The 22,168-nt window shown below is 34.9% G+C and overlaps 2 protein-coding genes across 5 annotated transcripts in view; one reads left to right on the top strand and one right to left on the bottom strand.

Annotated features, from left to right (window-relative positions):
* The window catches only part of LOC138697977 (tyramine receptor 1-like), a 689,651-nt gene that overhangs the window by 220,338 nt on the left and 447,145 nt on the right, over positions 1-22,168 (bottom strand). For 2 of the 3 annotated variants that reach the window (XM_069823608.1, XM_069823606.1), the window contains exon 4: positions 20,507-20,526. The exons of the other annotated variant lie outside the window; for it this stretch is intronic. The gene's annotated coding sequence lies outside the window, so the exon portion shown is untranslated. The remainder of the gene's footprint in view (positions 1-20,506; positions 20,527-22,168) is intronic. 3 annotated transcript variants of the gene reach the window in all.
* Positions 3,300-22,168, top strand: part of LOC138697975 (glucose dehydrogenase [FAD, quinone]-like) — a 34,955-nt gene continuing 16,086 nt past the window's right edge. Inside the window, exons 1-2 of one of the 2 annotated variants that reach the window (XM_069823603.1) lie at positions 3,338-3,456; positions 14,098-21,578. In XM_069823603.1, the coding sequence (XP_069679704.1) occupies positions 14,109-16,004 (1,896 nt within the window). In that variant the 5' untranslated portion in view covers positions 3,338-3,456; positions 14,098-14,108 and the 3' untranslated portion in view covers positions 16,005-21,578. Of the gene's footprint in view, positions 3,457-14,097; positions 21,579-22,168 lie in introns of those variants that run through there. The other variant, XM_069823604.1, reaches the window with a different exon arrangement.

Genomic DNA, 22,168 nt, shown 5'->3' with positions numbered 1-22,168 from the left:
GTTTGTGTAGTGTAATGTGGAGTCAAAGAATGTGTGTGTTCTGAAATTGAGTTGTGCGTTGAAAGTTTCATTTGGATGTGTTTTTGTGTGTCTATATATTTCGCATTGTTCTAATGTGTTTCTTCTTTGTTGTCTTGTTGGCTCATTGGTATGTTGAGTAGTCTATGTACCATTGTTCGGAATACAGTTTGTTTTGTTGTGTTGTGTGATTGGATGTGTTGTGTATGTGTGTTGTTGTGGGTCTCCTGCAGATTTTAAATGTGTGGGAAGACCCAGTTCTGAAGATAACCTACAACAGGTTGAAACTAATCAACAAGGTACTTAATTTTAACACGTAAAGGAAATACAGCATATATTCCGAAGTGATATAGTGTTAGAAGTCGTGTAATCAAGATGTAGAAAATATTGTTTCCAATATATTTGTTACGACTTTATCTTCCGGTCAGATACCTATATGGATACCAAATAATACCTGTTCATTCATGAATAAATGGTAACATGTGGGCCCCACTGTTGTGTCTGGGTGAATTTCTACAGAAACAATCAGCGTTACAAATGCCAATTAATGAAACCAAACAATATATAAAGTCAAATATATAAATACATTTAAAAAGTAAAAGTGTATAATCTGATTTGTATGTAGAATAATACAGAGTTATGAAAAGAGTTCGAACACTGCAATAGATATAATAATACATGGCGCTACACCCCATTTTTACTACTGCAGATTACAGACGAAATGAGGGGGAACAGAGTGTGTTAGTGGAATGATAAAGGGAAACGAGAACACCCCGAGAAAAAACCTCTGCAGCGTCTTCTTTATTCACTGCAAATACCATCACGACCATAACGGGGATCAAACTCGGGCCGCCTGGATGGAAGACCAGCACGCTATCATTTGAGCCACAGACGCGGCACAATATTTTCAAAGTCCCTGATATATTGTACGTTTGAGACAAATGTGTCAATCCTCCAAAATCATGTCATGTACGGCATCGATATTTTCTGAAGTGGTTAAAGAAACTGATTTCTTTACACGATGTTCATATTTGAATTCCTTTTCAATTTCTCAATCCAGTCTTTTTATGATGGCTTCCGAAGGACAATGATCCCTAAATATATCTACCATATCGGCATAAATTTCCTTCCCAGACAACCCTTTCAATAATAGACATTTTATCACCGACCGGACTGTGAGATGAGCGGGTCCGGGTTCTAATCCTGGTCGGAAAAAGTTACCTGGTTGAGGTTTTTCCGGGGTTTTCCCTCAACCAATTAAGAGCGAATTCTGGGTAACTTTCGGCGCTGGACTCCGGACTCATTTCGCGACATTACCACTTTCATTTTATTCAGACGCTATATAACTATACACAGTTGACAAACCGTCATAAAATAACCAATAAAAATTACTGACCGCTTTACCGTTTCACCAAAACTTAAGTCTTCTGACATGATTTCTTAATAAAAAAATCACAATACAGAATCGGGTAAACTTCTATCACCAGACATGTTTAATTACTGTATTTATGAAATAACACGCCTACTCTTTTCCATAGTAACTACTTTTGTATTTGTTTTAATGAAGATTAAATGCTGACTATATATCAATACACACTGGTACTATTGCAATTAAGATATAGATCTAATAGTAGAAGACACTATGTTTCTAAATATCTAATATGCTGAAAATATCTGTGTATCAAATGCCTATCCTTTAACTTACATCGTACAAAGTAGGACCTCTTTTAGGTACAAAGCACGTATGGTCAGAAGACCCGTGCACTGGATTTGAGAGATAATTATGATAATATAACATGTGTATGTATAATATTACTCAATAAATCCATCCATCCATATCTATATCCCTATATCCCTATCTATCTATATCTATATCCATATCCATATCCATATCCATCTCTCCATCCATCTCTCCATCCACATCCACATCCACCTCCATATCTATCTCTATATCTCTATATATCTATATCTCTATATCTCTATATCTCTATATCTCTATATCTCTATATCTCTATATCTCTATCTCTATCTCTATATCTATATCTATATCTATCTCTATCTCTATCTCTATATCTATATCTATACCTCTATCTATATATCTATATATCTATATATCTATATCTCTATATCTATATCTATATCTATATCTATATCTCTATATCTATATCTCTATATCTATATCTATATCTCTATATCTATATCTATATATCTATATCTATATATCTATATCTATATCTATATCTATATCTATATATCTATATCTATATCTATATCTATATCTATATCTATATCTATATCTATATCTATCTACCTACCTACCTATCTACCTACCTACCTAAAACTTGCATCGTTCGTGTCTCGCACATTACGGATAGCTGTTAGAACTGTGACCCATTTCCAAGTTGCACATCACTTAGTTGGGCCACGCTGTGCATGATGTGTATCTGTGAATAGTTACTACGTCTACTAGGATGAGGTTCACACTTGTGGAGTAACGGTTAGCGCGTCTGGCCGCGAAACTAGCTGGCCCGGGTTCGATTCCCGGTCGGGGCAAGTTACTTTGGTTGAGGTTTTTTCCGGGGTTTTCCTCAACCCAATATGAGCAAATGCTGGGTAACTTTCGGTGCTGGACCCCGGACTCATTTCACCGGCATTATCACCTTTATCTTCTTCAGACGCTAAATGACCTAAGATGTTGATAAAGCGTCATAAAATAACCTACTAAAATAAATAAAAAATAAACTAGGGTGAATGTTCTCGGAAGTGTGGTGTAGGGAATGGGTTGAAGATGATAATGAGGAAGGGAGAAGAGGAATCCCAGTTCCGGCACGTAGCCTACTTCTGTCGAATAACACCAAGGGGGCCATCAGACTTAACGTCCCCATCTGACTGACGAACCACTATCAACAGTGACATATGCCCTTTCTTCATACGCATTATGGAGAGATTTGGGATTTAACTCAGGCATATTGGTGCACAATCTATTGATTAGAAGTTGTGTACCGCCATCTCTCCTAGTTCCAAGATAGAAATTTTACATGAAAATTTCTGAGCCCGATGGCGATCGAACCCGGGCCGGCTAGTCTGGAAGCAGACGCACTATCGCAGAGCTAACTCAGCGGCCCTGCTGAAAATATGTATTTCAGTAAAATCCTTCGAAACAGGATTTTGTACAGCATCAAAATACTTTCTGTTTAAACTTAATAACATAAGGATAAGGGGAAAATACTGTCGAAAAACAAAATACAAAAGAAGGTAAGTTTGACGTGTATCACATGGCATGTACGTACGAACCGCCCACTGCCCGTCGACCTTGACTTCTGTTCCAGCTGTTGTGCAACCCTGGATGATTTGCACAGCACAGTAACCTCTCCGAGCAGTTCGTAGCTTCATCTTTTCCTACTAGCATCACAGCTGCATCCGAGCCAGTAACTGGAGGTAACGTGACGTACATTTAAGAAAGTAGTGAATAAACAGTAACTACCACAAATAAAAACTCGAAAACAATATAATCAAATTTCACTCTTCGATATCACTAATTCTAAGGCCTAAAATAATAACTTGTGATGTAAATTTTCTGTTAAATTTATGATTTAGAACTATCGAAGAACGCACACAATTATTCTGGGTGTCTTCTAGTCGTATATTTCATCGAGTATGTATTGCGTCACATATTGTACATGTTTCTTATTCCGTATAAAAAATTCATTGGGTTTCCATATATTTTTGTGTGATTCTGCTTCTTTATTTAGCTTTCACTTTCATGCAGGTTCACATACAGAAATTAAAAAAAAAAAAAAAAAACATCGCAAATAAGTTTTTGCAAGATCGTGTTTTTGGTTGCACTTACCGCTATCCTTGACAGTGTTGTAAGTTGAATTTATAAGATGCCGACTGGTTGCTAGAAAAACAGATTATAATTACAACTTATAACAACAGTAGTGCTGTTATAAGTAGAGATCGGAATTTTAGCGACTACTCTTTGAAGTGAAGTGAGTAAAGGCTGGTTCACAATAAACCGGAAACGGAAACGACAACGATAACGAGAACGGGAATATTGTTAAAATAAATGTATTTAAATGTGTGCATTCACAATAGTTAATTGTGAATAGTTCTCGTCGTTTTCGTTTCCGGCTTATTGTGAACCACCCTTAAGAAGTTCATGAAATGAACCAAATCACTTGACTAAGATTAGTGGCACGTGGTGATGTAAGATGTAAGACTAATCTCGCATCAAGGGCAGGGTTGTGTTGTGTATTACAATAATATATTGCAACACAAGCGTGGTAGCTACATTACAACAGAATCGAGGAAAAGTTTCAGAAATTTTCCCTTCCCTTCCCCTCCCGTGTAGAAAAAGAATTTGTATTTTCATATATCATTCATCTTCCTCATCTCATTCAATAGCCATGTTCAGGTCAAGACGCATGTCTTATCCGTTTACGGGAGGGGGCGCTTCGACACCTTGGAAGGGCCGTTGGAATGGATGCTTTGCTGCTTGGTCACCATGGCGTTGTGAACTTAGAGCGGGAGAGGGTAGGAGACCCCCATTGGATGAGCGGATGAGGGGTCACATGCGTCCGGTGGGCTCATACACACTCATCATGCATCCCATGCAATTCGGGGTGCACAATAGGCCTCAGTATGGCCGACATGCAAAGGTCGTCCTAACCTAACATAATCTAAACTTACCTAACTTAACCTAACCTAAAGTTTGAGGAGACGAGACGAAGTCGCGTCTTCTCTATTTCCGACATTCTGTTATGCACTTAACACATGCATTGCATACTATTTTGGCCTGTCTTAATACAATAGTAATATACGTTACAAGAGCGGTATGTTGACGTTTTCATGTTCGAGGAAAAGATTGAAAAAGCGAAAGTAGTTGAGCTTTTTTAATTTCCGAGAACATGAAAACAAACATATCGCTCGTGTATCGTACATTATTTTGTGCCAAGATCGTTTATTACATACCTGAAAGACGAATTTCTAATTAGTTGCAATGAAATCTCAATGTTGGTTTCTGTTTAATGACGGCAACTTCGGAAAACCAAAATATATTTCTTCAACATTGTTGCTATAAAATGTTTTCTGTGTTTACTATACTCCAGCAGGCCGTGATATACGTCTGTCTTTTTTCCCCAGTCTATAAATGCGAACTTAAAACAAACGGTAAGGTTATGTAATGATTTATTTTTCATTTTAATATTTTAACAATATTATTTATATAACACATTGCAGTAATAACATCGACATTTGGAATCTTGTTGATTTTTTCACGGCTTCCTTAATGTTACTTGTATCAGGAATGCAATAATTTTCGTGGAGTAGTAGACTTTACTTAATTTTTGCAAATATTTAAAAACAATAATTAACATTGCAATTTAGGTGAAATTGCAGTGGTAAGTTTCCAATTTATAATTATTACTATGTTAAACGTCTCTAAAAATATGTTAAAAGCCTAAAGCAGTAAAATGAATGTCGCGCTTAAGCTGTAAGAAGAGGGAAATTGTTATGTGTGTTACGTTGGAAACACTGAATGTGGTATTTCACACTTACCGCGTATTGGTTGTGTGCGGAAAACAAGCAAATACGCACGATCTCGCACAAAATAAATTATTATTATTTACCTTCAATTTAAATAAATATTTTGTTTTTGAAAGCTAACATTTTTATGTGTGATCGCCGTATGTTATTTGTCGATAGGTGTCATTTATTTATTATTATTATTCGTATTTGTCGATAGGTGTTATTCATTATTTATTTACCCACTTGTGTTGTAAGTTTAACTTACAAGGCCTACCAACAACATCGGTAAGATTGTTAAGAAACACGATTGGCAAAAAAAGAATAAATATTGCCTTTGCTGCAAACTTTCAATTTAAAATGTTACTGTTACCATTTTTAATGAAATGATTAAGCCTATATTATAACAATGTTTTATGTAAAATTTTAACTTGAAATGTTACTGTATCAGAGGTATTACACTTAGGGGAGAGTCGGGTAGTATCGGACATCGGGTAATATCGGACAGTGAGTTTCTTTCATCTACCACACGATGATAGTACCTGATTGACATGTTTACGTTTCTGTGATGTCGCATAGAGAAACGTAACTATGTCATTCAGGTACTACCATATGATGGTAGATGATAGAAACGCAATGTCCGATACTACCTGATGTCCGATACTACCCGACTCTCCCCTAACATGCTTAAGCCTATATTAGAATAATGGTTGATATAAATTTTTAACTAAAAATGTTACTATTTTTATAGGTACCGGCTCTTAATGCAATGTTTAAGCCCATTCTTTGTTGTAAAATTTTAACTCAAAACACGTGTACAACTGTAACACAGGTACTGTCCTGAATGAATATTTAAACCTACATTAGAATAACCTTTTCTGTAAAATTTAACTTCATAAACATTGCTAAACTGAAGTATACTGTACTTGTTTAGGAGGAAGGAATGTTATAGACTGACCCTGAAATGCGCGTTTCTTGTGTTTGTGAGCAAGGTTTCTACTGAAGGACACGTGACGTAATGTATATCCTGTGCATGCTTATACTCTTTCCAATGTTGTTGAATTAAGAAAACAGTGTAGTTTCGTATGAGATATAGATCAGTGACACTGAACCCCAGACACGCAGTTCAGGTCTGCCTTCAGTGAGTAAGGCAGTCAGCACGCCGAAACAAAAGAAGAGCTAACAGTTAGTGTAAATACGAGTAATTTTGTTTTTACTATGAGTTATTGCGTTATTATAATTTGCACTATTTATTTATAAATGTGTGCATACAAATAGCCTATATAGCCTGCGTCCAGTTACAGCGTTCACATGTGAAACAACTTACGAGCAAATGCTGGGTAACTTTCGGTGCTGGACTCCGGACTCATTTCACCGGCATTATCACCTTCATTTCATTCAGACGCTAAATAACCTAGATGTTGATACAGCGTCGTAAAATAACCCAATAAAATAAAAAATAAAATAAAAAACAAGTAACTTAGGTACTCATCATTATTTTCTACAATCTGACATTAGAGACGGTAATACATGGAGACAAAGAAAACCTACAAACTTTTCTAAATGAAAGAAAGTTGAAACATCGTGCTCGAAATATATTTATTTATTGAAATATTAACTCATTGTCAATTGTGAATAGTCAAGTTTCAGTACATTAAATATCTTGTCATATTATTATTTACTCCTAAACTCATTTTCACTTTGATAAATTTATTTATTTCTTTTAAAAAGAGCAATGAAAATATTCAAAACTCTGTAAACAGGGAAAAATAATGAACATCGGTTTTTACATTTTGGATGAAAGAGTAAGTAGGCCTATATAGAATCCAGATGCGCTTTTCTTAATGTAAGAACATTTAAATAAGGAAACACAATTTTTAAATAACACAATTTTTAAGTGAAATAATGATATATATGTATGTACAGTACTTAACAAAAGTTTAAGACCATGAGCAAATTTCATATAATTATTTCCTGGTCCTATATTTTTGTTTCTATTTCCCTCATGAATATTTTGTCAATTATTTGGACTGTGAGACATCTATCGACGCAAAGAAAGTAAAATTATGACATTTAGTTTTCGAGTTATGATTTTAATGAAATATTTTGTTACTGTAAAAAATGCTACATTTATAATTACGGAATAATTTATTCATGCTAAACCAACATGTTTATTGTAGTGATGATTTTTTTCAAGCAATTTGAGAAGTGTGAGAACACATTGGCACCAGAAAGAAAAATTTAAAAAATTTTATTTTCGTTTTATAATTTTTTGCATATTTTTCCAAAATAAGGAAAATAATAGTAGAAATAACGTTAAGTAAAGGCATTCATAGCTTCACTGTGGAATAAGCTAACGTAACCGGACCTACGCCAATCGAAAGTACGTGATTTCGTATTTCAGTCACAGTATTTAATGAAAATAAACCAAATCTATATGTTCACTTTGCTTAACATGTTTACAGTAATGTATATTAAGAGATGTTCAATCGCAAACAATGACTGACTTTGGAGCTACTTATGGTAAGGGGATGCAGATTCTATTATTCCATATTCTCACGAAATATCAATGATGGAGCAAACGAAATTCTTGTTGAAGTTATTCCAAAATTAAAAGAATCAGTGAAAAAGTCGTCATTTTGGTTTAAAATTAATAATTTTTTGTTCAATATTATCTATAATTTCTTTCTTAGTCGTTTAATATATTTAGGACTACTTTTGTCATGTGCTATTACGAATATAGCATTGTTACTAAATTTTGTAAGTTAGCTGTTCCATTCAACTAGCCGATAGACCAACAGATTTTTCATCTTTCTTTAGTGCTGCTTATAGGTCTACTTTATATTTATGTTGTTGTTTAGTCAACTGTCCGAAGATAGGTCTGAACCTCACAAGAAGGCACCACTTAAGGGATAACTATGCCAGGAGATAATGGGGTAGGGTGGCCAGTCCCTTTCCTCCTTCACCCTCCATTGCATAACTTATAACGCCGACTAGCTACATATTACACTAGTCAGACTTCAGATGCATACAAACAATTGTTCTTCCTCCGACACATATCGTCAAGTGAGATGTTCTGCCTGATAATAGATGTACATATCAGTTAGAACCTCAATCAGATATATATATCTGTGTATGTGCGTGCGTGCCTCTCTGTGTGTGTGTGTGTGTGCGTGCGTGTGTGTAGGCCTCTATAATAAGCCTAAAGGATTACTTCTCCTTACATAACAGAAAGAAGTCCCATATAAACTTACGTCCCTAAATGCTAGGTTATGAGTTCAAAACTGGAACATTATATTCAATGATACGAAAACACAGATCTCATATATATATATATATATATATATATATATATATATATATATAATTTGAACTGGTAATGGAAATTATGGGAAAACGGCTGAACGGATTTTAATAAATGATACCTCATTTTGAAGCTTGGAACCCAAAGTTTTTCAGAAAAATAGTTTTCAGAGAAATGTCAATTTTCCTACATAATTTTCCTTTCTTCCAAAATCCATCTTTCGTCAGTTTTGAGAACTAATTAATTGCATTTCTGAATAAAACAAAAAATAAACAGTAGACTATTACACGAAGGCCATGACCTACAGGATTGCTGACATAGAGTTCAGATGGCTCAGATTCTTTCACATCATAATGTCAATATGTCGATCTTCATTTGTGTAATTTTTGATAACGTATAAAAAATAATTTACAGGTCTGATTCTCTGGTCTGTAGTTTTTCGAGTACAGCTGTGTATTAGATATTAAGAACTACAAAACTTAAGAATGTTTGATGACATTATTACCAGGGGCGGCTTTCGAAGAGGGGCTGCGGAGCTGCAGCGCCCCCAGACATTTGTGGCTCTTGTCTCGTTTTATGTTGTGAAAAACATTTATTATACAGTCTCTATTTAGCGGCTCGAATTTTTTTTTTTAAATTTCGCTCTCAATGACATGCACGCAATCGTTAGTGAAGTCACTTCCTCCCCTGGTGCTGCCAGAGCAAAACCAGAGCCAAGGACTATAATGTGAAGCCACTTCCTCCCCTGGAGCTGCCAGTCTCGTCTCGGATGCTTTGCGCGTTAGTTTTACCCCTCCCCCTGCTGCCCCTTGCCACGAATCCAGAGTTTCCAGGCGCTGCACAATTTGCAGCAGCTTGTCAGTAGCGCGCAGTTTTAAATACATTTTCTTTAATGTTGTGAGTATAACAAGTGCAACAATGTTTAATTCTGTACAATATTTACAGTCTATTCAATTCAGTACATTAACAATTCAGGAGAAATGTGAAATTAAGTGCCCATCAGTTGAATCTCATAATGGAAAGAGCCGCTAAACAAAATACAAAGGCTCGCATATTTTTTGATAATGTATCCAGTATCCCTGCTCTCTTCTCTCGATCTGTATTAGATTAATGTGTTTCAAAGACAATTCCATCAGCTGGGGCAACAAGATGGATTTAAAATAAGAACAGTAAATGTTGTTCATGAGAAGAAGGAGCCATTGCTAGAATGTTTTCAAACCATAATGGAATCTGAAACATCTAACATCACAATAAATGAGGCAAGCGCCCTGGGTACTCTTGAATAACATGAATTCAGTTTCTGGCTCAGTTATTTTTTTCATTTATTGATGTATCATGTATATATATATATATATATATATATATATATATATATATATATATATATTATACAACCAACTACAACATCGCCAGTTAGATATTTCTGAGGTTCAAATCTTCATATAAAAAATTAAATTATGGTTTATTTAACGACACTCGCAACTGCAGGGGTTATATCAACGTCGCCGGTGTGCCGGAATTTTGTCCGCAGGATTCTTTTAAATGCCAGTAAATCTACTAACATGAGCCTGTCTCATTTAAACACAACTTCCAAGATAAGGCGCATGGAACTAATCTTTAAATAAAGTAAGTTGCTTGGTTTATTTTTGTATGCAGCCCCCCCCTTAATTCAATACCCATGAGCCGCCACTGATTATTACCATTAAAAATGAAATATTCTTATAGTTAATACAACACATAATGCTATACTGATGATATGAAAGTGAAACCTTTTGGGGCTTTATGTAAGTGGACGCAGAGAAAGAATATTAGATTTTCATTTCTATAATTTACTGAGTAACAGATATATAATATAAACTTATGTTAATGAAAACTATAAAACTTACGTAAGGTAATAATGTTATTAAAAATGAAACACTTTTATAGTTATTAATCAAGTGGTGTGGGTCTTTGTCATATATTTAATGGCAGTGTGATATAGATATTTATATGTCTGATTCTCTAATTTTTCTTGGTAGTAATTGAGTCATGCTTCCTCTTTTAGCCGAGTCTTTAAACTATATCAAAATTAATTTCATATTTCTTTGGTTTAATCGATTAGATTATTTGTGATCGCTGCCAAGCATATTTTGTTGTAGGGAAAATAGCATGCCATTTCACTTCTTGCTACCGTGATGAGTAAGTGTATTTCCCGCAACCAGCAACAAATGAAACACTGAAACTGCTAACGATTTACGATGAACAGTTTTATTTAGGGCGCATATAAGATTCTACAACTGTGACATATCATTCGCCTCATTTTCCATAGCTCAGCAATAAATTCCTCATAATAGCCTATATTACAGAAAATATACGGAATAACATTCATTGTTACACAAATTAATCCAGCAGTATTTGGTAGATCAGTATTGTCTGGAGGAAGCGCAAAAATTATAATTCCTAAGAAAAGACCAAAAGGTATTACCTATTGATAAAATAAGAGGCAACAAGATTTTGTAGTCTCTTGATCACGCTCAGCAAGATCTCTTAGTGGGAAAAAGTGATTCTGCCCTCTACATTTTAGGGTCGTTCACGAAACATGCAGCAGCTATACCAAGATGCTATGTCTTTTGTTCAAAGCATGACAAATCTTACATTTTCTTAACTTTCACCTACAATCCGCAATGACCTGAAATAGCTACTACATTACTCCCACATGAAAAACCCACTGATCGTCCTGACATTGTTACTTGCGATTTCGCATTGAAACTCAAGAACTGAAGACGGATAGATTCAAGGAAAAGTATTTGGCAAAAAAGAAGCATTCAGAGGGAGTATGTTTCACTATTATGGAAGCAAATAACTATCAAAATGTCTGGTATTCTTCATTGAAAATAAATCTGGACAATTTTTATTTGAACTTCTTATGGACATAGTTTGCAGTATTTGCTGCACACGCCACTAGTTTTGCTTAAAACGAACACAATAAAATGACAGTGACACATTACCAGGGAAATTGTTTGCGCACTTTCAATTTCCAGCTAATGTTCAAAATAACTTCCACCTACTTCAATGCACGAATGTACATTTCGGATCGTAGGGTATAGCAAAGTTTTAGACTCCAACACGGTTGCGAATGGTTCGACAGGTAAGCGAATTGGGCCTAAGCGCTTCAATAGTTAGAAAATCAGGGTTTCGGAGGCATCTACGAGTACGATGCACTGCTGAAGAGTCTCATCATTTGTAATTTAGAATTGTATGGAATAGAGTTCTTACGTATCCTCACAGATACTGTAAATGTCTATTGGATTGAGTTCAAGCGGCTTGGCCTAGCTTTTTGAGGCCGGACCATGACAGATTCTTTTACTTAGGCTTCCTTAGGCCCACTGTGAGCCATAAATATACAATTAAACACGAATATATACAACTTCCAGCCAATTTTATTTGTTCTGTAGGTCTCAGTATCTTGCAGACTGAGGGTGATTGTGGAGTATTGGTGGAATGATGACAATGGTTAGAGGACATGGGAGAACCCCGACAAATTTCTCCCTCCCGCTTTGTCCACCATAAATTCTTTCACGATCAAGAAGAGGATCGAACTCGGGTCGCCGCGATGCACGGCAAAGAGGTTAACCACTCGGCCACGGGCAACGATCGCGTTTACCCGATCTCACCCCAATGCAATGGTCTTTCACCTATGATGTAAGATGAAAGAGTCATAGCCAGTTTCACCAACCTTCGTTATCATTAGGCTATAACGTGTCGTGAAACAGTTTAATGAGACGTTCGTCAGTTTTAGTGTTTCACTTAGCATCGTTACTGCTAACATGTTTTTGCACTCATTGTTAATTTATTATAATGTATTCACCGTAATTAACGTAGTGTTAAGAAGTCAACAACATGGCGAACGTTTTCAGATGGTCCCCAACTCTCTACCTTTTATGTTATTCTATCTGTCTTTTTGTTTTTAATGGTGTCAACATATTTAGACAGAATATCAAGAAATAAAGACTTTTTAATGTTCGTAAAATTACTGCGTCTTACCTTTTAGTCTATCATTGTTTCCTCATGCCAAACAAAATACAGTCGCTGCAATCACATGTAAACCAATAAAATTAGGGATTTCGAAACCATGGTCACATGAGAACTATGACATGCAAGATACAAATATGAAATCGCCAGGTTATTAAACGTATATGTTAATTTTGAAGAAATGAGGCCTGGTGAAACGGTCAGCTTTTAAAGATCTCGTTAAGATCAAACGTTTGTTGAAGAGGCGTTTGTGCCATTTTAAATAATCTTGGTGGAACCGACCGCCAGTGTGTAGAAGAAACCCAGAAACTCTTGATCAGCTGAAGGCTTACATTGAGGAGAAATTCAAGTTTTAAGACAGGAATACTGGGCTGTTTCTTCGCGTGTATCAGAATGTCCTACACAGACTGCAACTGTGTGGAAAACAATTTGAACACAAAAACTTTAATCACTTAGGTACATAACTATCACAGAAAATAAATAAATGTAAACTCTAAAGCGAGTTCTGTGCCACACTGTACATATGAAAACACTAGGTGAAACCATAGTAGAGAAATAGATTTTTCGTCTAGATATAATTTCAAGAAAGTTCTGTCGTCCATTAGTATTTCTATAAAATTGCATAACGATTCTTTTGCAGAGATTTGTTTCGGAATATGTAACTTATGAAAAAACTTTGTGTTAAATTCTAACGTACCTTGTTTACATGTCTCGACCTATTTATGGGTCAAGATGTCTAATCAGAGATTTATGTCCCTAAGAGCGAGATACCAAGCATATCTCGTGCTTCTAGTTCCCACGTCCACAAAGCATGTGATGTCTGTCTTTATATTTAATCTAATTTAATATGAAGAGCGCTGCTGAAGGGGCATCTGAATTAGGTTCAGGTTTTAATGCTGACTATAGAAGAGATGGGTTTGCTTTTATTGTTTGGCTGAGTATGTTAGTATTTTGTTTATAAGTATATATTTATTTTGTATTTTTTTGGGTGGTGATATTAATTCTATATTTTACCGTATCGTTCTATTTCAATGCAACTTATTGAATATTGAGATCTCTCTACTTGGAAAAGTCAGGTGACAATAATATATTGTACTGAGGATAAATTTAAACTGAATTGCTCGTGGAAGGGACTTCACTTTTTTCATTGAGAGTGATCCTGTTAATTATTATTGATTAAACAGTAAAAGATTTCATTTTTGGTGGTTAAAACATTATTTCACTACTATTTGTTCCAGACTTCTACATTATGGAAGCGGAATGTCTATTGAATACAAATCCATGGTGTACAAATTCTGCAGGACCTTCTGGCGCTGGCACTCTCCTCTTCGCCAGTTTCATAACCAGTCTCATTGAATCGCAGAAACAACTGGGAAATCCCGACGACTATCCAGAAGACGCTCTCCTCCGTCTACAGGACGAATATGACTTCATCGTGGTGGGGGCAGGATCTGCAGGTTCCGTGGTTGCAAGTCGACTCAGCGAGGAGAAGCAATGGAAAGTTCTTCTTCTGGAGGCGGGAGGAGATCCAACTCCCACATCGGATATCCCAGGTCTTGCGTTTACTTTGCAAAATACAGAATTGGATTGGAAATATAGGACTGAATATCAAGAAGGAATGTGTCAAGGATTAAGAGATAAACGTTGTTTTTGGCCACGTGGAAAAGTTCTGGGAGGATCCAGTGTTCTCAATTACTTGTTTTACGTAAGAGGGATGAGGCAAGATTATGATGAATGGGCCGAAGATGGTAATTATGGCTGGGCGTTCAACGAAATTTTACCTTTCTTCAAGAAATCTGAAGATATGACTTATGAACCACTACTTGAGCCTAAAGATGGAAATGAGATATATCATGCAAAAGGTGGACCTTTAACTGTAGAAAAATATTCTTCAACACAATATGAAGAAACATTTCTGAAAGCAGTGAAGGAGATGGGATACAAACATCTCAGTGATATTAACGGAGGATCACAAGAGGGTTTTGGTTATATATTTGCCACAAAAAGGAACGGAACAAGATGTAGTACAGCTAAAGCTTTTCTTAGTCCTGCAAGATTAAGGGAAAACCTCCATGTTATTAAATACGCTCATGTCACTAAAATACTGATTGACTATTCCTCAAAAACCGCGTATGGTGTTCAGTTTAAAGATAAGGATGGTAAACTTCGAGAAGTAAAATTTAGAAAGGAAGTGATTGTATCAGGAGGAGCAATCAATTCCCCCCAGTTACTAATGCTATCAGGCGTTGGACCAAAAGAACATTTAGACAGGGTGGGTGTTTATCCCGTTATTATGGATCTGAATGTTGGAGGAAATTTACAAGATCATGTTATGTTCTTTGGTTCCGTTTTGAACATGAAAAAAATTGATGCATATCAGGCATCAGAACTTAATCCACTAGACATGTATTATCAGTTTTTAACAAAAAGATCAGGACTGCTTACAACAATATTAGGTTTGACACTATCTGGGTTCATAAAAACTGGTATATCTCCAAACGATTCAAGACCTGATTTACAAATGTTCTTTATCCCTATTCCTGCTAATAATACAGAAACAGCTACTCTTATTTCAGATAAAATGGGTTTCAACGATGAATTAAGTAGTTCCCTCTTAGAAGAAATTCGTCTAAATGATCTTCTATTTGTTCTCCCTGACTTGATGCGTCCAAAAAGCAGAGGAAAAATCCTTCTTAACTCTTCAGATCCTTTCGATTATCCACGAATTCTACCTGGGTATTTATCGGATCCTGACGGTAAAGATATTGACACACTCTTAGAAGGAATAAAATTTACAGAGAAATTTATTCAGACGAATGTGATGAAATTAAAGGAAGCTACAAGAAGAAAATTACACATAAAGGACTGCGAAGGTCTGGAGTTCGGTTCTAGAAACTACTGGATTTGTGCTTTGAGAAACTTAGGAAGTACGACCTATCACCCAGTAGGAACATGTAAAATGGGACCAAGTTCCGATCCTAACGCTGTTGTAGATCCGAAGTTGAAAGTTCACGGAGTAAAAGGAATCAGAGTTGCAGATGCGTCTATAATGCCTAAAATCGTCAGTGGGAACACCAATGCGGCGACTATAATGATAGGTGAGAAGGCCGCGCATATGATCAGAGAAGAATGGCTCATGCACTAAGTACCAAGTAACAATTTGTGCTAGTAAACCAATATATCAAAAAACTTTCTCCACTTGGTGTTTTTATTTGGCTCTAATGAGAAATATATTGTTACATCTATGTCTGATATATGTAATAGATTGATCAGCCTAATGGACTAGCTGCTGCCATCTAGCGACTGCAGAAGAAGTCACGTTGTAACCAGAGCTAGGAAGTTCGTACCGAAACTGTTAAGTTCTGTGAGCTTGAACTAGGCTATATCTTTACCGAATGAAAAATAGTTGCGCAGCTTTCAAAGTCAATGAACCAGAACGACAAGCATGTACAGCCGTTGGTAACCAAAATTGTGCTCCAATCGTCCGTGGCCTTAAAACAAGAAAACTATAAACGAATAATAAAAAAAAAACAATAATTTTTAATTATAAAGTTCGTAACTCCCAATCTAAAATAATTTACCCATACATAGAAAAATAACATACAAAGCATACAATTATGATTCTAACCTCACTATAACAAATAACAATGAACATTTTCATTTTATCAAAGGAAATACTCGTTTTATGTTCGAAAAAAATGGTACTTTGAAAATATTTGCTCTACGTCATAAGACGTTACTGGAGAAAATCTGAAATATACAGTATTTCTTGCTATCATCATGTGAATAATAACTTTGTGAATCTAATAGTGTATCTCGTATGTGGCACATAATATTGAACCAATAATTGTTAAAGAAAATTTTTAATTTCCATTGCAATGACAGCTAGAGATTTCGTAACGTAATTTTGATGTCCAATGAACTTGGACTGTAACGCAACTGAATGCATAGCAGCACGAGAGATTAACAGATCAGCGAAACAAACAAATATTGACGGCTGGTAAATAAACTTGTCTATCAACTAACATTTAACGAAGAATAATGGGGGAAAAAATAAACGTGTTATACATACCTGTTTGCATAATTATTTAATAACAGATAAGTTTACTTTTTTGGAATCATATACCTAATAATTAACATTACGTAAATAATACAATAATAAAAACAACACAGAATAGCTCACTTTGTTCAAAACCTAAAATATTAATAAAAATTAACAATATTCTTCAGACTATGCACAGCTCCACAGATTGATACTATGCGTTGTTTACGTGAACTGCGTAGCTATCGTCTGTAGTGAGCTGGTGCAGGGCGAGGCGCGGGTGAAATCTATACTCCTCGCTGTACTCAAGTGGAATTTACTGTCTTGGTACGAAATTCCTACCTATGGTTATAACCTCTATGGAATTGCATGGAGCAACTGTACTTCCATCTAGCGATCGTTACCAAAAAGTGCCTTTCGGCAGTGGGGGCTCTGGTGAGTGTTCTCTTTTTATGTTGACATTTCATAACGTTGGAATGGCCAATTTGATATTTATGTTATCAGGACTGAAACTTACGTAGTTCAGTGTACTCTCACTTTTACCATTAAATGAAAAGTACAACCAGTGGCGGTTCGTGCACATATTGGACTGATCATTCCGCAGCTCATTCCCTATCTCTAGGCAGTATGTACTTAGAAAGAATAAGTTGCTTTATATTCATGCAGTTTATTCATTAATCTCAATACCTTTATTGCAAAGAAGCAAATCGTTCCATATTATTAATGCATAAATAATTTAATAAGAAACAAACAGATGCCATTTGTAATAATAGTTAAAAATAAACAAAAAATTGCTTTCTGAAAGAGATAAATATGTTAACTTAATGTCTCAAACAAAACCTTTTCCTTGAATTATTTTCTATACATCTTTCTAAAAATAGAAACAAAGTCCAGCGGAATATTAGACAGGCAATTATTCTCAACTGCGTTATAAAATTTTCGGCCGTGTTTTATAAGCGGAACTTGTGACCACAGCTGTTCACATAAGTAGAAGAAAAAATACATTAATATCTTAGCAGCAAGTTTTAAGCATAGGATAATGGAGTTCATCGCTCGTTCCATTCTTACACTACCACATAATATTGAATCAGTTTTTTCTGTAATAATAATAATAATAATAATAATAATAATAATAATAATAATAATAATACTGTATATTATTATTATTATTATTATTAAATAAAATATAGTAAATAACTGATAGTCACCCTAATCTAAAAATTAAAAAGCGTAAAATTGATATACATAATGATTCACGAGGATTTACAGTCACTTACGGAGCTTATTTCCGAAGACATTCCGAGCAAAGAAGTCATAAAAACATGTGTCCTAATCTCAATATTTTCAGAGGTACAATAATTTGAAGTTGTTAGTAAAATACCTCTTTCTTTAGTTTTAAGGGCAAAAGAAAATTACAAATGGAGAATGAACTATTCAGAAGTATTATTTTTTTAATTGGTAGTGTTCTGAAACCAAAAATGTGTTGTTAATTGCTTTGTACAGATTTTGTTTTCCAATTTTTAACTCAAATTGCATTATTCTTACGCACTTACCACGAAAATTGTTACAAATTACACGACTTTAGGAACTTGACTCTTTGCAGTTTAATTATGCATCCTAATGTACAGTATTAAAGAATTTACAACACTGGCGTGATTTGTAACACTTGTTGTAATAAATGGGTAAGAAAAATGTAATTTTGTAGTTAAAAATCGAAAAAAAAAATCTGTATGAAGCAACTATGGAATTCACATCACATTTTTAGCTTCAGAATACCAATTTACAAAACATATTGGACATATTCAGAATACTAGCTAATTAAAGAAATGATACTGTTCTACTCTTAAAACTGAAGAATAATGGTATTTTATAAACTTCAAAATTAGTGTAACTCTGAAAATATTATGATTAGGACATATGTTTACATAACACTTTTTACTCAGAACCTCTTCGTAAATAAGCTCCGTAATTGGGGAAAATCCTCGTGAATCATCCTGTATACCGTAGTAATTTTATCCTTAAATGGAATTGATCTTTAAAAAATATCATGCAAGTACAAAAGAATAAAATTATAACAACATTTACATGATAATAATAATAATAATAATAATAATAATAATAATAATAATAATAATACCTGTTACGCCTGTGTATTCGGCGTGATATTTTCTATAATGCCTTTTGATATTGGTTCTAGAGACTCCTAATTGAGCTGCTAAGCAAAGCAGAACAAAAAATTATCTTCCAATTCGTTAAGAAACCTTCTCTTCCTGCTTGTAGGCTTATGGACAATGGGTTTGTACAGCGATATGATACTGCCACTGCCTTCCCTCAGTACGTGAATGAGACAGAGATAACGTACAGGAAGCTCCCCTTACCCATTTTGGTCACCTCTAGCCTATTATAACCCTAACTGTAGTCTGACAGATTTAAGAATTTATCTGCACTTTCATATACTATATGCACCAAACAGTTCCAAAATTGTTAAAACTTTCGTATTGAAAAATTTTAAGTACTGTACTACAGACAAGTTTTTAATGTTCGATGACTCTTCAATAATGAGCGACATATATTTTTTTAATATTGATTATTTCATTTATACTTCAAATACATATTTATGTTCTTTGTCAAATACTGCACGATGATTGTAATGCCCTTTTCCCAGCGTCGTTTCGAAAGACGTGTTGATAATCACTTTTTGATACGTTCTTCAGAATTTCCTCCAAAGCCTTCAACACTTATTTTTAAGACTGAAAATGCATCTCACGATGGTTTTTATTCAATTTTGGAAAACGTTTTGTCTTCTAGAAAACCTCTGGATGTCACTTAAACTTCCTATCTTAATAAATTATATTTTCTCGTACAGAGTGGAAGTGATATACGGTAATCCGGCAGATTGAAAGGAGTGATACGATATATTTGAATAAATAGAAAACCTATATATTTTGTTATTAAATGTACGGAAATTTTTTGGGAGCAAAACCCAGACGTAATCTGAAATGTTAAGCTTACCTGCGTTTCAAAGCGTACTATATTGAGTTACGTCTACATCGTCAGATGTTAAAGGTGAATGAGGATATGATCAATATGACGCAATGGAAACGACAAAACAAACCAAGGCTGAATATAAGTTAATAAATAATTAAATATAATTGAATAAAGGATGAAAACAGATATAAATACAATATAGCCTATAATAATGATACAATCATTAAGTGAGTAATAAATAAGTAAAAATGATTAGAACTAACAAAGGCTGTAATGATAACCAATACAGTGCAGAACCTTCCACAATACACATATAACTGTGCTCAAGTACAGAAGCTAGAAATTATAATATCGGCTCCTAAGAATTCTGTATAGTATTTTACCATTAGTCATGATACCAAACTAGTAAACGAGAGGATGAGCTTTTCCACTAGGTTACAATATGTTTTCATACTTTATCTCTGAACGAGTCAAGATACGCCACGCTTGATTGATTTTGTAAATATGCATCAAATGTGCGAGTTCTAACAGAATCTTGTTGAGAAATTACAAAATTACGATTATTCTCTTTTCATTCTTATGAGAAGAAAACAAGAAGTACAATCACATCCACTTACCTTACAGAGTTCACTGTCCGCTGAAAAAAAAAGAAAGTAAGTTCGATTACTATCTAGTTCACTGCGCACCATATTGATAGACTACATTCTCATCATCGATACCACTTCATGAAAGAGAATACTGTTCGTCCAAGTGTTTATGTCGCAGGGTTATGGAAACGGAGGATATCACGTGACCGTGACTTAAAGGTGCCCTTTTCTCCAAGTTATTTCAAAGTTGTAAAATATTACGTAGACGTTCAAATCCGAACAGCAAGTGTTTTCAGGCAATAGCTAAGACAATCCAGCCACAAGCTTTTACAGAGGGGCCAACAGAAATGGGTGGGGGAAACCGAGATGCGACATATCTACTCGGATGGACAGTAGACAGTCACAAGACCAGTATGTTATTTTGGCAGTTGATAAAACCGTGGAGTTGGAGCCAGGCTTCATGAGAACAGAATAGGACACGGGTGGGCAATTCGTGCTCTCAAAGTGTCAACACAGCCTCAGTGCAGGTAGAACGGACTCTGTACTAGCGGTAGTGTCTGTATGCGGTTCTTGCAAGACGCATGTTTGCTCGCGTCTGCAATAAGTGGCGGCTCGTTTTAAGGGAAAAAGAATATAATTCCCAGATCATTTCTCTTTAGTGATGAGTCGAAAGATAAAGATTTTTTATTAAGAAAGGCGGTAACTCTTGTATTATGTTCTATTACACTTCCTTACGCATGACATTTTATGTTTCAAATAAACACAGTCAAAGTTTTAGTGAAGAAATACTGTCCCGATCTGCTTTAGAACAGCTAAAGGTAAAAATGGAATATCAACAAGATGAGACTGATATCAAATATCGTTAGCATGTTATCCGTGCGAGTTACAGAATTGCAAGACATATGATCGACTAGCTAAGAGCATTTATGGATAAAATTGAAATGTGGTAGTATCATGTAGAACATAGACAATTTCAATTTCTTTTACTATAAATTATCTTGAAGAGTGATAAGAAAATTTTCTTATCAAATGTAAGACCCTACTTCAAGACCTACAGCAGAATTCACTGGAAAGTTTGGAGAAACAATGACAATTGACAAGGGCTAGAGATTTTGTGAAATCCTTTAGGCTTCTTGAAGAGTGATAAGACAATCTCCTTATCAAATATAAGATTCTACTTCAAGGCCTAGAACAGAATTTACTGGTAAGTTTGGAGAAACAGTGACAATTGACAATGAATCGAGATTTTTCTAAAATCGTTTTGGCTTACAGTTCCTGAAAATTTATAGCTTGAATTGATAGATGTAAGAACAGCACGCCATTCAGACTCCAGCGAAATCAGGAATCGAACTGTTCGTAATGCTGCCTAAGTCAGAATTCCAAATATATTCTTTGCTTCCATATATACTGTATGTGTTTGAGTCAGAGTTTAATACAAGAAAAAGTGTAAAAGCTCTCATTGTACAGAAAGAGCTTAGAAGTAAGTTTATTTCATGTGCCGTGACATGTAAAAAATACTTCCTTGAATTTATGATTGTTTGCGAATACAGACTATTATCTTTCTGAGAACAGAGAAATACTCTTTAATGTATAAACACTTGTAAATTCTCGCGTTCTATGTTTCAAATAAGGCATATAATAACAAATATTAACGAATAGTGTAATAATAAATAAGTAGTGCACCTATGTTTG

This window comes from Periplaneta americana, chromosome 4, assembly GCF_040183065.1.
Source record: "Periplaneta americana isolate PAMFEO1 chromosome 4, P.americana_PAMFEO1_priV1, whole genome shotgun sequence".
NCBI lineage: Eukaryota > Metazoa > Arthropoda > Insecta > Blattodea > Blattidae > Periplaneta > Periplaneta americana.
Note: the sequence above shows the minus strand (reverse complement) of the source record. Positions and strands in the feature narration are given on the sequence as shown.